Source organism: Elephas maximus, chromosome 15, assembly GCF_024166365.1.
Source record: "Elephas maximus indicus isolate mEleMax1 chromosome 15, mEleMax1 primary haplotype, whole genome shotgun sequence".
Taxonomy (NCBI): domain Eukaryota; kingdom Metazoa; phylum Chordata; class Mammalia; order Proboscidea; family Elephantidae; genus Elephas; species Elephas maximus.
In genome coordinates this window covers 72,607,430-72,624,489 of record NC_064833.1, presented here as the reverse complement: position 1 = coordinate 72,624,489, position 17,060 = coordinate 72,607,430, and the positions used below count along the sequence as shown (strand labels likewise).

General features: G+C 42.6%; 1 protein-coding gene across 5 annotated transcripts in view; it reads left to right on the top strand.

The window, feature by feature from the left end:
• SULF1 (sulfatase 1) overlaps positions 1 to 17,060 on the top strand; it is a 224,025-nt gene that overhangs the window by 150,613 nt on the left and 56,352 nt on the right. For 4 of the 5 annotated variants that reach the window (XM_049853529.1, XM_049853531.1, XM_049853530.1 and 1 more), the window contains 2 exons: positions 6,404 to 6,555; positions 9,392 to 9,561. In XM_049853529.1, the coding sequence (XP_049709486.1) occupies positions 6,404 to 6,555; positions 9,392 to 9,561 (322 nt within the window). Of the gene's footprint in view, positions 1 to 6,403; positions 6,556 to 9,391; positions 9,562 to 17,060 lie in introns of those variants that run through there. The other variant, XM_049853532.1, reaches the window with a different exon arrangement.

Sequence of the window (17,060 nt, the reverse complement as noted above, 5' to 3'; positions counted from 1 at the left end):
TAATTAGAAGCCCAGATAATCAATTGCAGAGCACTGCCAGGAAACATAATGTTGACAGGGGCCAGGGGTGATTACAAATGAGTCTCAGTGTCACAAGGCAACAAGAAAGGCCAGAGGAACTCAAGGGGGAGACCACGGAGGTGTCGCATCATGATGCTCTCAGGAGGTAAAGGCCGCTCTTGAAACATGTTCAAGTGAGAACACATCTGGAATACTGAGTACATTTTTTACACCCCACTAATACAAAGACACCAGAAACCTGGAGGGAGTCCTGCAGTGAAGGACTATTAAGAGACTTGAAGGAACTGTTTAAAAGGGGAGGAGTAAGGCAAAGGGCAATAGCCATGGCAATAGGTAGAAAACACTGCAAAATAATCTAAAAAGTAAAACAGTGAAGGAGGGACAGGAATGACTTGGCATGGTTCCTTGAGGATAGGGGGAAAAAGAAAAAAAAAAAACTGAAAGTAGCAGGAAGAAGTAAGCAAAGGAACATGTAAGCCAATTGGGGGAGGATTTGTTGCCCCAAAATAAGTCAGCTTGAAAAACACAGTGTATACCACCTACAGAAGAATTTTAAAATGAGCAACTGCTGAACTCTGCAGACTGGTGAATTATTTAAAATTAGAAGGCAGGGTGGAGAGGATAATGATGATGATGATGGTGATGCTAATAATAGCAATCTTCGTAGTTCTTAACCAGTTGCAGTTGAGTCGATTCCAACCCATGGCAACCCCATGTGTGTCCGAGTAGAGCTGGGCTCGGTAGGGTTTTCAATGGCTGATTTTTCAGAGAAAAAAATCAGCTTTTTTTTGGTAGATTGCCAGGCCTTTCTTCCTAAGCACCTCTGGCTGAACTCGAACCTATAATCCTTTGGTTAGCAGCCAAGCACGTTAATCATTCACCATTCACACTACCCTCACAACAGCCCTACCACTGTATCATCATCATCATCTTCCTTTTTTACAGAAAAGGCATGGAGGCAGAGAGGGATTAAGTGACTTACCATTGGGCATATAGCTATCAAGGTAGGCTGGCTCCAGGGTTCATGTTCCTCACCACTATGTTCTTTACTTCTTTGCAAACAAAAGGAGAAAAAAAAGTGGGATAAACTCATCTAAGGATGGGGAGGAGGCCAGAGGAAAAGCCTGGGCCCAAGGCTCCTGGAAACAGTCCCATTCTGCACTGATATTGGTGGGGTATGGCTTTGGGCCCCTGCCTGTACTCCAAGTCACACTGTTTTGTCAGAAAAGGAAAACTATCTTGTGGTTCCATGGGAAAGGTTGGTTAGTCTCTAAAGGCAAGAAGCCCTCATTAGAAGAATCCCAACAACACATAGTTAGCTCGGAGGGAAATCCTGAGTCACTTCTGACGTGAGGCCCTCTGGCATTTTGTCCTATGCAACGGTGTCCTGCTTGCCCTTCTGCTCTGTGGCCCGCTTGGAATCCTGGCCACTCTCAAGCAGCTGGCAGTTGGCTGATTTACTACTTGATTGATCGCTCATTCACAGAGCCAACAAATAAACATTTATTCAACAAATAAACAGGCTGAGTTTCTCAATCAAGGGCAGACTCTTTCCAAAGAAAGTAAAACTGATGAGAAATGTCAACTTCAGAAACTCAGAAGCTCTAGTCTATGAAAATATTTAGAACCAAATCAGTTTTTAAAAAATGACTATTCAAATGAAAACACAAAACTGAGAAAGTCTACAGCTTGTAGAATCCCCAAGATACGTGGAGTCCATGAACTCCAGTTTGAGAAACAAATGTGGATCATCTACTCTGTGCAAGGATGTCGGGAGGATACAAAGAGGAGATAATGGCAGCATTTGCCCTCAGAAACGTTACAGTCATGTATGTCCCTGGGTGGTGCTAACAGTTAACACGTTTGGCTGCTAACCAAAAGGTTCATGATTCAAGTCCACTCAGAGGCACTTTAGAAGAAAGGCCTGGCAATCTAATTCTGAAAAATTGCCATTGAAAACCCATATGGTAGAGCATAGTTCTGCCCTGAAACACATGGGGTCACCATGAGTCAGAATTGACTTGACGGCAACTTGTTTTAGGTTTATATAGGAGCGTAACTCTACTGCAAGGGAGAAAGGGGAAGATGACATTAGAGCCATAGAGATAACATGCTATGGGTTTGAGGACTGTCAGCATGCTAGACAAAGATTGTGCACGAAAATCAAAACTACAGTGAGATAATATCTCTCCCCAACAAAGCTAGCATTAATCCAAAAAACACAAAATAATAAATGTTGGAGAGGTTGTGGAGAGACTTGAACACTTATACACTGCTAGTGGGAATGTAAAATGGTACAACCACTTTGGAAATCGATTTGGTGCTTTCTTAAAAAGCTAGAAATAGAATTATCATATGATCCAGCAATCCCACTGCTTGGAATATATCCTAGAAGAAATAAGAGCCATTGCGCGAATAGATATATGCACACCCATGGTCATTGCAGCACTGTTTACAATGGCAAAAAGATGGAAACAATCAAGGTACCCATCAACGGATGAATGGATAAATTATGGTACAGTCACACAATGGAAGGCTGTTGTTGTTGTTAGGTGCCGTCGAGTCGGTTCCGACTCATAGTGACACTATGCACAACAGAACGAAACACTGTCTGGTCCTGCGCCATCCCTACAAACATTGTTATACTTGAGCTCTTCGTTGCAGCCACTGTATCAATCCACCTTGTCAAGGGTCTTCCTCTTTTCCGCTGATCCTGTACTCTGCCAAGCATGATGTCCTTCTGCAGGGACTGATCCCTCCTGACAACATGTCCAAAGTATGTAAGACGCAGTCTCACCATCCTTGCCTCTAAGGAGCATTCTGGCTGCACTTCTTCCAAGACAGATTTCTTCATTCATTTGGCAGTCCGTGGTATATTTAACGTTCTTTGCCAACACCACAACTCAAAGGCGTCAGCTCTTCTTTGGTCTTCCTTATTCATAGTCCAGCTTTCACATGCATATGATGTGATTGAAAATACCATGGCTTGGGTCAGGCACATCTTAGTCTTCAGGGTGACATCTTTGCTCTTCAACACTTTGAAGAGGTCCTTTGCAGCAGATTTACCCAATGCAGTGCATCTTTTGCTTTCTTGACTACTGCTTCCATGGCCGTTAATTGTGGATCCAAGTAAAATGAAATCCTTGACAACTTCAATCTTTTCTCCGTTTATCATGATGTTGCTCATTGGTCCAGTTGTGAGGATTTTTGTTTTCTTTATGTTGAGGTGTAATCCATACTGAAGGCTGTGGTCTTTGATCTTCATTAGTAAGTGCTTCCTCTTCACTTTCAGCAAGCAAGGTCGTGTCATCTGCATAACGCAGGTTGTTAATAAGTCTCTTTCTCCAACTGTGATGCCCCGTTCTTCTTCATATGGTACAGCTTCTCGTATTATTTGCTCAGCATACAGACTGAATAGGTATGGTGAAAGAATACAACCCTGACACACACCTTTCCTGACTTTAAACCAATCAGAATCCCCTTGTTCTATCCGAACAACTGCCTCTTGATCTATGTAAAGGTTCCTCATGAGCACAATTAAGTGGAATACTGCGCATCGATAAAGAACAACGATGAATTCCAGAAACCTCTCATAACACGGATGAATCTGGAAGGCATTATGCTGTGTCAAATTAGTCAGCCACAAAAGGACAAATGTTGTATGAGACCACTATTTTAAGAACTCAAGGAAAGGTTTAAACACAGAAGAAAACATTCTTTGATGGTTACAACGGTAGGGAGGAAGGGAGAGGGGAACTCACTAACTAGACAGAAGACAAGAATTGCCTTAGGTAAAGGGAAGGACAACACACAACACAGGGGAAGTCAGCACAACTGGACTAAACCAAAAGCTAAGAAGTTTCTGATTACAACCAAACACTTTGAGGGAGAGAGTAGCAGGGGCAGGGGTCTGGGGACCGTGGTTTCAGGGAACATCTAGGTCAATTGGCATAACAAAATGTATTAAGAAAACGTCCTGCATTCCACTTTGGTGAGAGGCGTCTGGGGTCTTAAATGCTAGCAAGTGGCCATCTAAGATGCATCAGTTGGTCTCAAGCCACTTGGAGCAAAGGAGAATGAAGAACACCAAAGACACAAGGTAAATATGAGCCCAAGAGACAGAAAGGGCCACGTAAACCAGAGACTCCATCAGCCTGAGCCCAGAAGAACTAGATGGTGCCTGGCTACCACCGATGACTGCCCTGACAGGGAACACAACAGAGTCCCTGATGGAGCAGGAGAAGAGTGGGATGCAGATCTCAAATTCTAGTAAAAAGACCAGACTTGATGGTCTGACTGAGGCTAGAGGGTCCCCAGAGGACACGGCCCCAGAGTCTTCGTTAGCCCTAAACTAAAACCATTCCCGAAGCCAACTCTTCAGACATAGACTGGACTATAAGACATGCAATGGTACTGGTGAAGAGTGTGCTTCTTAGCTCAAGTGAACACATGAGACTATGTGGGAAGCCCCAGTCTGGAGGCAAGATGAGAAGGCAGAGGAAGACAGGAGCTGGTTGAATGGACACGGGAAATACAGGGTAGAGAAGAGTGTGCTGTCTCATTATAGGGAAAGCAACTAGGGTCACATAACAATGTGTGTGTAAGTTTTTGTATGAGAAACTGACTTGAATTGTAAACATTCACTTAAAGCACAATAAAAAAAAAGAAAAAAGATTGTGCATGAAATGGCATCACTCTGGCCTTGGAACGTGGAGAGGGAAATGGAGGAAATAGCACAGCAAAGATAGAGGTGGAGATTCATAGAGCAAAAATTAGCTGGAAAGAGGAACGATTAACAGAAAAATGCGAAATAGGGCTTGAAAGAGAGGTGTTTGGTCCAGACCCAAGGTAGGCCTTGATGGCAAGTTCACAAGTTAAACTTAATTCTGTAGGCAATAAGCATCCATCCGAAATTTGAGCAGAAGTGTGATGTGAGCAGAGCTGAGCTCCAGGAAGATTCACTGGTGGCAATGAGAGTAGAAAGGCCCTGCAGCCTGGGCTGCGAAAGGCGGCCATGAGACAGTCATGAGGGGCATCATAGAATCACAGAAGAAGGGGCAGGTGTGAGAGCTGTTGCAGAGGGAGACATCTATAGGAGCAGATGGACTCCAAGGAGGCTCCAGGTTGCCAAGCCTGGCTAACAGGAAGGATGATCATGTCTTTAAGAGAATTAAAGGACATCTGAGAAGAGAATTACATTATTAAGGAGATATGAGAATGATTCATTATGTTTTTGGATGATTGAATTAAGGAATAAGTAAGACATTCAGATGGAGCTATTCTACAAGTAGTTGTATATCAAAGATGAGAGGAAGTTAAATATGTGTCCCCATAAAAACATGGGATAAGTTAAAGATTCAGAAATGTATTCTTGAAGAGAAATACCAATAAAATGCTTTGATTCTAGGATCTGTTTTCATCATCAGTTAGTACTTCCCAGGCCAGTCTTGCAGGAACTATCTTTCTCCAGGCATTTAAGTAGCCAAAACCAGCTGCTATGCACTTAGTTTTGATTGATGGCAACCCCATGTGTATCAGAGAAGAACTATACTCCATAGCCTTTTCAATGATGATTTTGCAGAATTAAATCACCAGGCCTTTGTTCTGAAACACCTCTGGGCGGACTTGAACCTCCAACCTCTTAGTAGCAAGCGCATTAACTGTTTCCACCTTCCAGGGACTCCCAGTAATCTACGTAGTGACTCTACATTGCCAGAATTTTCGATCATCAACAATAGATGTACATTTGGCATAAAGCACACATGACATAAACACCTGTGCCACAAAATACACGTGACGTAAAAACTCTGACCATGTCCCATAAAAAATGGAGGTTACCATGGTACCTTGGTTTGGAAATTTTACACTCTCTGGATTTGCAAAAACAAAGACAAGCTTTTCAATAGCGTTTTTGTAATCCCCAACTCTCAAACAGTAAGTTAGAAAACTTCTTTGGTAACAAAAACTAACCTTTCAGTTCTCTACTTGTTTAGTAGTAGCATTCAAATCTCACACTGGCTGCAATCTCGGATTGCTACAGCAGCCAAACAAAAGGGTATATTTTGCTTTTATTTCTGTAGAGCCACAAGAAATAGATGCAACCAGGGTACTGTGATCATTACGGTGATTTTTATTCAACCATAATCCACGTACTTGGGCACTACTTTCATTTATTCAAAAGGAAAATGTGTGGCTGTCATTTTGCCAAAGAATCAGAATATTACTCTAGTGTGATTCTGGCATCTGCCACGTTACCGAGGTCAGCTTTTGTTTTACTGTCTTTTTCAAGTCACAATCTCATATTTGTGTATGTATACATTTATTTATGATTAATTATTTCATGTGAGAAAATCATTCTTTTTTTTCGCCCTCCCCATTGCAGCCTTTTTTGGAAAATACCTCAATGAATATAATGGCAGCTATATCCCTCCTGGGTGGCGAGAGTGGCTTGGATTAATCAAGAATTCTCGTTTCTATAATTACACTGTTTGTCGCAATGGCATCAAAGAAAAGCATGGATTTGATTACGCAAAGGTAATTTTCGCCACTTTTACACTGCCTCAATTTTCTTTGTACATAATGGGAAAAGCCATTTCAGTGAGCTAACCTATCCTAAAGATTGGCTTTCTGTGTTCTCACAATGTTAGAATGAGAAATTTTAAGATAATTTTAAACTCCAGGCAAGGAAAAGACTCTCAAGGAACACTGCCTTTGTATAGTGATTTTTTTTTTTTTTTTTTTTACTCATTAAGATGAAAGGCAATCAGCCTCTGATGAAAGTATCATCAAGAAAATCATGGATGCCTCCGATCTCTCTTGTTATAATTTGGAGGGGGAGGTTCCCCCTCAGGAGGACTTGTCCACATAATCAAATGTTCATCTTGTACTGTTTTCATTGAAGGTGAAAGTATATTTTGTCTGTCGCTTCAGAGTTAGATGTAAGAAGAAAACCAGACAAGTGCAATAATCAAAGTTTGGAAAGCTATGTTCCTTGTTTTCACTGCCATCTGACCAAGTTTAGCGTATGTGACAAGGACGCCTGCTCCAAGGCAGACAGAGTCCACAATCCCTCTAGGGCTACCAGTCCTAGGGTTTCCAAAAATCATTTCACAGAAACACAAATCAACAAGTCTGGGTGTTCTTGAAGGGTACTTGAACTCTGACAACTGAATCCTAAATTGAACCTAAAAATTCACAAAGGTTTCATGATTGCCAGCTTAAATTAAAACCCTAGTTTTTAGATTGTAAGAGTAAAGGGGAGAATATGTTTGAGTCTAGCTGGCTAACTAAGCCTAAACCAGCCCTTCCCTTCCAGCCATACCCATCTCTTCTTCAATTACCTAAAAGAAGCCAAGAAACTGCTCTGTCTGGAACCCCCTCCAGAAAGGCTAAAACCAAAAAACCTGTTGCCTTGGAGCCAATTCTGACTCACGGTGACCCTATAGGACAGAGTAGAACTGCCGCATAGAGTTTCCAGGGAGTGCCTGGTGGATTCGAACTGCCAACCTTTTGGTTAGCAGCCGTAGCTCTTAACCACTAGCCACCAGGGTTTCCCCAGAAAGGCTAGGACTAGAGAAAAAAGCAATAGGTAGGAGATGCAGAAAGGGAACTTGATTTAATACTGGGACATTGCTGTCTTTATGCTTGGGCTGGTTTGAGCATAATAGACTCGGTGAGAGATAAGGTGTAAATTCCGTAAGCCTTCAGAAAACACGTAAGCCCTCAGAAAACAACGAATGCAAATAAATTCACAGGGCGTTGTTAATAATCTTCCAGACTCATCAGAGTTGAGAGCTGGCGGGGATCTTGGAAGCCAACTTCAGCAGTGTCCTCATTTTAAAAGATGGGAGAAACAAAGCCTAGAGTGGTTCACCTAATCATTCATCCAAGGCCATATCCCCAGTTGTTGATACAGTCGTTGCGTGCAAGCGATTTATACGGCGTGCGTTAATTGTCACTGCTGTCTCTTTTTTTTAATCCATGGGGAGGTTTTTTGTCCTCCTCGTTCAAGTTATTAACCTTTCTTTCCCTGTTTTCCTGAGGAGGGCAAGGTAATCACAGTTCCCCCCAAATACTAGAGCTTTCCCATTATCACAGCTGATAAAGCCTCAAAGATGACTGTGTCCAAAAGCATATGTATCATTTTTTAGGAAGGAAAAGAATGAAACAGACATCCTCATGCGAAAAGGTAACAGCCTGTAGGTTTGTCCTAACAATGACATGTGGCACAGATTTCGTCCCTCCAGCACTGTATTGTGGGCCCTTGAATTCACACGTGCTTAGTCAGGCCTAGAAGCCCTTGAGGAGCCCTGGTGACACAGTGGCTTAAGAGCTCGGCTGCTCACCAAAAGGTCAGCAGTTCAAATCTACCACCCACTCCTTGGAAACCCTATGGGGCAGTTCTATTCTGTCCTACAGGGCTGCTATGAGTCGGAACCAACTCAACGGGAACTGGTTTAGAAGCCCTTGAAATTGTGAGCATTGCCAGGGCGCTTGTTGAATGAAGTTTATACGCAGGCTCCAGGCCAGTGATAGCCACTTAGAGGAACAGGTGGTTTCCCTTAAGTTTGCATCTTTCCTTTCCTGCCTCTCCGTTATAGACTTCCATCTGCCCCCACCCCCCTTGCAGATTTAGTCATTTTATTAACAAGTCAGGCTTGAATCCAGCAGCTGTATGGCTTTAGTTGTACAATTAACAGAGTATAATCTGCAGAAAATCAACTGCTCCCCATACTTAAGTGTTTCAAAGTAAATTCATTGATAAAATATTGCAGTTTTTCCCTGCGCACTTGGATTTTGGCAGTGGCTTTGATTAGTGATTGCTATGTAATTCCCAGAGGTGAATTTTTAATTTGAAGAAAAGATCTTTTCTTTTGTTTGTGCATGTATGCATGAGTTTTGTTTGCGTGCGTGCGTGCGTGTGTGTGTGTGTGCTGCCACTGTGAACTCATAATGGGTGTGGGTGTTTACTGACCTTGAAGTACATAATTAATTTTTTTGTCAACGAATTACATCAACGAAACCTGAGAATGAACTATGCACCTGGTATATCCCGAGCTCCAACATTGGCATTGCCAATCTGATCATTATCTTGGGCAAACATGACTTGCCTTTTTTCTTTTCTAATTGCTAAGTTGTGCATTACTTAAAGTAAATTTCTTACGTGTTAACAAACTAGCAACCCTAGAAAGTACCCAGCTTAATTTTCTGTGTTGAAGACCTTTGCTGCCGTGGGAAGTACAGTTTTCTTCTCACCTTTAGTCCTTAACTCTCATTTCAGTGAGTTGCTTCTGAGGAAAGCAGTATTCAAATGTGATCTGATGAATGTCACCTTTTGTAATTTTTGTTTTGTGTCAAATGTATGTTTCAGGACTACTTCACAGACTTAATCACTAACGAGAGCATTAATTACTTCAAAATGTCTAAGAGACTGTATCCCCATAGGCCCATTATGATGGTGATCAGCCACGCGGCACCCCACGGCCCCGAGGACTCCGCCCCACAGTTCTCAAAACTGTACCCCAATGCTTCCCAACACATGTGAGTAACATCAACCCCCAACCTGCTAAACATGAGCCTTTCCTTTGCTTCCCAGCCGTCTCCTCACCCTCACCCTCTCTTCCTTCCACACTGCCTGTCCACACCACAAGGATTCTGGAATAGGCAGAAATAAAGGGACTTGTCCAGTGGTTTGATTATGAATCACATCTCCAGCATTTCTAGGTAGCCAAGTAGAAAGGAAGAGAAGTACAGAGGGTGTGGGGGACGGTTTTTGTCATTAGTTTTCTTCAGTTTGCTTAGGTAATATTAATGCATGTTATTTAATAATGATGATCAAACCATCCGCTTTTCACAGCAGTAGAGCTGAGACGCCCAGTCTGGTTAAAGAAACGCAGCTCTATTTTAAAGGCAAATACTGCAGTGGCTTTGGAGCACATGGGCAAGCGGGACTGCTGCAGAAAGCAGCTTGAGTGGGCTTGCCCAAGAGACCTCTCAGGTCACGGCTTTAAAATAATCTCATGTTCCATTTTCAGAGGCAGGAGCCTTGAAGAGCTAAGGTGGGGAGCCCCCGGGGGAAAGGCCGTTGGTGTACAAGGGATGAAACAGCACGCAGAATCATAGTATACCAATAATTCTCACAAGCCAATTGTGGAAAAGTCTGGATGCTTTGACAACAAAGAGCATGATTTTGTTCCTTACTCAGTCAGAACCTTTTCTTCCTAACCACTGGCATCAATATGCACTCTTCTATGCAGAGCGTTTGGTTCAGTGCCTGCTGGAACCTCGGCCACTGGAGAGCCAGGGACAGAGAACTACTCAGTCATCTGTTGCTTTCATCGTTAAACCTCCAAAAATTGGTTATTAATTTCTTCGTGCTTAAATACAACCCGCTTTAGTCCACATTGACTTTATAATCAAGATCCCAGACTAGAAAGAACCTTATGAAAATAGTAACTACCGAAGGCAAGCTAGTTGCTGGTCATTACATACCCCTGGGAAATTTTTCTTTGTATTTTTATTTTGTATCTTTTTATAACAAATTGATTGACTCCTGGTCAATGGTATTTAGAACATCTCTATCTTATCGAGTGGTCTAGGTTAGGTTAGAATAAAGGGGATCGGAGCTCACTGGGGACAAGAACTAACACTGAATAAGAAGCCAGGCTGGATAAGCTACTGAGCGTGACCAGGAAGTTGGAGGACGGAGGTAAACATAAAATACATCAAATATTGTCAAAAAGAAAGAGGGTTGCTCTAGCACCTGGGGAATATTGTATATTTGAGCCATTGGGATTTGAAATCAAACCTGTAGGAGGACACGCAAGGTCTGAAGACTCTTACCCTTCATGGGATTGCACTAAATTCACTAATGAAGATCACGAGTGTCTGTCTATTACAGATCACGTTACAAATGTACTAACCAACTGATTCGAAGAAGAAAACCGTCTTTGCGGACTTCTTCAGTACCCTGCAGCCCACTTTTCCCTTTTCTTTGGAATCAGAAATTGCTTTGAGTGGCTTCCTCTGTTGTGTTAGCACGGCCATAGCCTAAGGTGACTTCCTGCAGCTATCAACCTTACAGGTGTTTTCCCGAGTTAGAGGAGAAGGGGTTGACAAAATATGCTATTTTCTAGCCCCTTAGAAGTCTGCCTCTTTTGAAGCTTCAAGGCAAAGGGTCCTGAGCCTATGGGGAAATCAGCCACAGGTCGAGAGTTTCTGACAGCACAGTGGTATGTGCAGACAACAGTCACAGGGGATAAGGGTCTACAGAGTCTGCAGGGCCTCAGCAAGAGCTGACAAAAAGCATCTCTGTTGCCAGCTGATAATTATTTAGTTCCACAAATATTTATGCGTGCCACCTGTGACACTATATAATACAGTAGGGATGGAGGCATGAGACAGACACGATGGCTAACATTTAGGAATCGATAAGCTAGGACAGGGGTTGGCAAGCTAGTGCCCACTGTCCAAATCCTACTCACCACCAGTTTTTGTAGATAAAGTTTTATTGAAACACAACCATGTTCGTGCATGTGATTAGGAGCTTTTGCACTACGACAGCAGAGTTGAGTAGTTGTGGCAGATACTGTATGATTTGCATAGCCTGAAATATTTATTATCTGAGCCTTTCCAGAAGAAATTTCCCCATTCTCTGCTCTAGGGAGAGGATGGGCAAGTGCCCAATAGTCCAATAACTGGTAGTACTAGAAGTGGTAAGTACTAAAGTGGGCATTCCCGGGGATGTGAGGTTTGGAGGAAGAACCGATGACATCATTTGGAGGAATTGGGAAAACTTCATGGACCAGGAGGTATTCAAAATGAGCCTCAAAGGGTGGGTGGAATTTCTGCAGATGATTCTACAGAGATTGGGCAAATGATTTCAGGAAGAGAATATGGCATGAGCAAGTAGTCACCATGCAGGAGAGACCATCTAAGATGTGACCTAGGAACTAGAGAGTGGCGTACAAAGAAAGTGGTTCGCTAAAGCAAAATCTATACATGGCAGAGTAAAAAGTACCTAGGCCTAGGAGTCAAACAGGCCAGGGTTCCTGTCTTCACCCTCCTTACTAGCTTTATGGACAATTGATGTACCCTCTCAGAACCTCTGTTGCCTCATCTGTAAAATAGGGATAATATTAGCACCTTGATGTGATGTCATAAACAGAAATTAAAATAGGATAATTAAAGTCCCCACATGGGACCTGAACCTGGAAGGCATTTCATAGATGGTAGTTTTTGTTGTTCCCGTTTATTAAGATGAACCATATGAAGTTGCCAATATTTGATCTTTCTTGACCCGCAAAAGCTGTCTTATGGTTCAACTCAATTTTCGAGGGCAAGTAGCCAGAGAAATAACAAGCTGGCACTTGTCCGTGTTACATGACAAGTTTCTGAACAAGCTAAGACCCATCGCACAATAAGCCTCTTGCACCTGGCCATTCTACAAAAAATAGACAGGATAAGCACCAATCTGGGCTGTGTTATCTTTTCCAGGTGCAAAATGTGTGCTATGGGCAAGTGCCAGTTTGGAGAGAAAATGAAAGTGCATGTGGTTGGGGGAGTAATTCAGCTCCTGTTTCCTGCTAAGCCATTGGTTTTGTGCACCTAGAATGTGCAAGTCTCCCCGCAGGCCTTAGAAGCCCTAAGTACTGGGTATCTTTGTGGTAAAGGCTCCCTGGCTGCCGCAGGAGGAAGGGCCCGGAGAGAGTCCGAGTGGGTCTCTCGTCGCGGTGAGTGATTGCACAGGTTCAGAGTTCAGGCCGCTGACAAAAGGAGTGAGACAAATTGAAGACAAGCTTTCAATTGTAGAGCAAGGAGCAACTGAATGGCTGGTTTCCTTAGCAAAAACATTAGCAACACATTCAAGCGAAAGGATGGAAGAAGTTAAGTACTTCACGGAAATATTTGGCAGGCCCTAGGAAAGCAGAGCTAGGAGCTGTGGACTCTCCCTCCTCGTAGCGATGGAAGTAAGGCCTCTTTCTTTGGTGGTCAAGCATTATTTGGATCCCTTTCATCTGGCCTTCGGTTATAGCTATCTGACCCTCTCAGACTAGAGTGAATATATCATGTTTCCACGGTATTTACCATTCCCAACAAAGGAAGGAAACCAGTCCAAGATTGGCTTGTTGGCTTTACAAGCTGAGGCTAGGGGTTATGCCTATCAACTAAGAATGAGTGGGGATTAGCAACCACTCTTGACAGGAGGTACTGTTTAATCAGAAAGTACTTCAGCCACACAGGGCCCCCTAGGAATCGGAGAAAGCTTCCACCATAAAAAATACACATAATAATCCTTATCATGAAGCCCTTTACTATGGCCAAGACTCCACTGCACTTTTCAGTAAAATACCTCCCCAGTGTCCCGGTTTGTTATTATGTGCTGTCGAGTCAATTTTCGACTCATAGCAACCCCATGTGACAGAGGAGAACTGCCGCATAGGGTTTTCTAGGCTGTAATCTTTACAGGAGCAAATCTCCTGGTCCTTTTCCTATGAAGCAGCTAGGTGGCTTCGAACTGCCAGCCTTTCAGTTAGCAGATGAGTACTTAACCGTTGCACCACCAGGGCTCCTTAGTGTCCCCATAGTGACGTATGTATCTTCACTCACAGTAGCATATAGCTTCTTTATCTCTCCTGGCCTCGGTGATATAATAATACTCACCTGTGGGCAAAAGCAGTCACAGGTAAAGAGAGTCCATTTAGTTGCCTGGTGAGCCTATGGGAAGCTAAGAGACTCCCTTATCACCTTCCTACCAACTATGGCCCCATCAACTTTAAAAATATGTATATTTGTTGGTTCCAGTTCAAAGGTTCTTTCTTCCATACCTGCAGGAATGGCTCAAATGAAATCTACCATCTTGGCGGAACAATCCATGCCCTCTAATTTGTAAGAATCACCCTAAAGTTGTGTTTTGGATAAACGTCTTATGTCAAAAGAAACACTGCTATTGTGTGAGCCCCTGGACAAAATTTTTGAGATCACTTTTGTTATCTGAAATTGGAAAGAAATCTCTTACCTTAAAAAGAATTTTCCCGTTCTTACCTCTTTACTTCCACCAATACATGAAAGGACATGCTTTTGAAGATGAGAAAAATTTAAGTTCTCCATAAAAATGTCTGACTGAGGCAGAGCTCATCGCGTGATCTCGCTCATTCACTGCATGTTCCATCACCCTGACTGTCGATCCGCATCCGTGAGGTCTAATGGCACACCTCCAGGAGGCAGCATTCACATGAAATATGCAGGGCAGCTCTAACCCAAGGGGAAGGACACTGTCCTTCATCTCTTACCTCCCAGTACCTGGTAATTCCTGACAAAGTAGTGGCGCATTTTTGTTTAGCAAATGAATAAACATGTTAACCCCACCAACTAGCTGACATTAAAACACGTTTTTGAAATAGTGTCAACATATCGAAATAATGAACTTGATAAATTAAAAGGACACTGAGAGATCATCTAATCTAAATCCATAATCTTTTAGACTAAACAATGAAAGCCCAATTGGCTTTGTCCAGGTCACAAAAGTAGTTAGGGAGAAAGCTGGAACCAAAACTAAATTCCTTTGGGTCCAAATGACCTTTCTCCTATACTATCGGTAGCTGTTGAGTAAGTTCATGGTGACCCCGTGTGTCAGAATAGAACTGTGCTCCACAGGATTTTCAGTGGCTGAGTTTTCAGAAGTAGATCACCAGGCCTTTCTCCCAAGGTGCATCTAGGTGGACTAGAACCTGCAACCTTTTGGTTAGAAGCCAGCATGTTAACCATTTATACTATCCAATGGCGCCTTCCACTACACTAGGCTTGCTCCGTTCTCATCACGGCCACACTTGGTATTAGAGGCAGTTCCTATGTATGTGTTTGCACAATTCTAGTTGGTGTTGACGGCATCATTAGAAGATTCTTTGTTGTCGTTGTTGTCGTTGAGGATATATACAGCGAATTTTACACCCATTCAATTACGGTGTCTACATGTGCAGTTCAGTGACATTGATTACGTTCTCCGAGTTGTGCAACCATTCTCACCCTCTTTTTCTGAGTTGTTTCTCCCCCATTAACATAAACTCACTGCCCCTAAGGTTCCTATCTAAATTAGAAGACTCTTTAATTTTTATATATACCTATAATCAATATTGTTTGATATTATTCTGTATGAGTTTGTTACCTAAAGATATTTGAACTCAGGTGGGGAATATCTGCCCAAAGTCAATTAAATAAGTTCAATTTTAGGGAAAGCTGAGACGGTGTGACTTGGGAGATTAAGTATAGAATTTCCAATTTCATGCTTTGAATGTGTGTCTTAAATCTGTATAACTGGCTGCTTCTGGGAATTGAGACCTATTTCATTTCTCAGAGAATGATGATCCTCCTACCAATACCCTTTAAGAGTTAGGTAGGTGGATTTCTTTTTCTCGTTGCTTAATACTAAATAACAAATGAATAAAACACATGCTCAAATATAAAGTGCTAGAAATTATTTCTTTTTCCTGGGGTGACAGCAAGGACCATCAGTGGTAAAAATGAACTGTTAAGCTCTTTATAGTCCCCTGGGTGTAGATTTAATATGCAACACATGCATTTCTTGAAACTATTTCTGTGCTAGAAAGAATTATTCTCCCTAAATATCCACCTATCAAAAAGAAAGGTGACATTGTTGATTTTCAGAGTTCTGATTCCTGTCATGTCACTAAGCAATCCTGGGAAGAAAATCAAACCACAAAGAAACTTGGCATTGATGGTGAAGGTTGAACTTACAAATGCAATAGTCTGAAGTTTCTGTGATGCAGTATGCTGGGTGATAAATCCAAACACGGAATGACCAGAGAAAAGCAATATGCAGGGAAACCTTGCTGGGGACCAAAAAAATTCTAAGTTGGGGAAATAGGCTATTGAGGGTTACAGGTATATTTTTGGGGGAGTTTAAGCTCTGGGGCACTCAGGTTTAGGTAAAACCCTTATCTGAACAGACAAGTATCACCAGACACAGTTTTGTTTTGTTTTTTAAGAAGAAAATAATAGAAACTCAAAAACAGCAATCTGGTCCTAGGTCCTCTCAATTTTAAACCAAATGGTGTTATTCACCTTTTCACTGATGCATCCAGTACGTGCCTTGGAAAGTCAGACTTTATTCTGTATTTGCAACGAAAACCAGACACTCAGCAATGAGTAGGAAGCAGGAAAATGGGAAGCAGAACCAGCTAATAGTTTAAAACAGGGTGAAGGCTAAGGATTTTGGGACTTACTTTTGCTAGAAAGAAATATATGTATCAGTTCTCTTCATGACTGGGATTTTGAGATGCTTCAGAAGCCTGTGGTGAGGGACCCTGTGGTCCGTGTGGCATGGTAGAGCTGCCCCGGCACATTCTTTCTGAGCCACCTCTCTGCACTTTACTTTTCTCATTTGTAAAATGCGAATACCAAGCCTTGCCAACCCTCAGAGTTGCCACACAATCAAATGAACTATTAAATGATGAGATCCCCTCCCGAGACCTGTAAGTCTGGGTATGATGTAGTCCCACACTTTGCTCTCTAGAGTCACTGAAATCTCTTAAACCTTCACGAGACCTCTTTGAAGTTTCTGTTCCCATTATACAGATGAAGAAACTGAGGCTTAGTGGGAAAAAAAAATTGCCCAAGATCACACGCTAGTAAGTGACAGAGCTGGGATCAGAATTCGACTCCAATCTTCCAAAACTTTCTGGCATAACTGAGCAGGTGGTTTTCCACTTTTCCCTAAAACCCTACCTGCATTTTTTTTAATAGCTTCTGTTCTAGCTGACAAGCCTGGGCCTTGTTTGTATAATTTTCAGTCAGTTCCTCAGTTAGGGAAGCAAGCCTTAATTATCACCGGAGGACAGAAGGCTGCATCTTCCAGGAATTTGGCAGCCCCCAGCAGGAGGCAACCACAGGTCTTTGGCAAAAGATCACTTTTCAACAGCACTGTCAGTCCCAGCGACCCTCCGACCTTCCACCTGCGGGTCCCCTGAACAGCTGCTGTTCTGTGGGACGCAGCCTGTAGGATGCAGCGGCAGTCTCTTCCT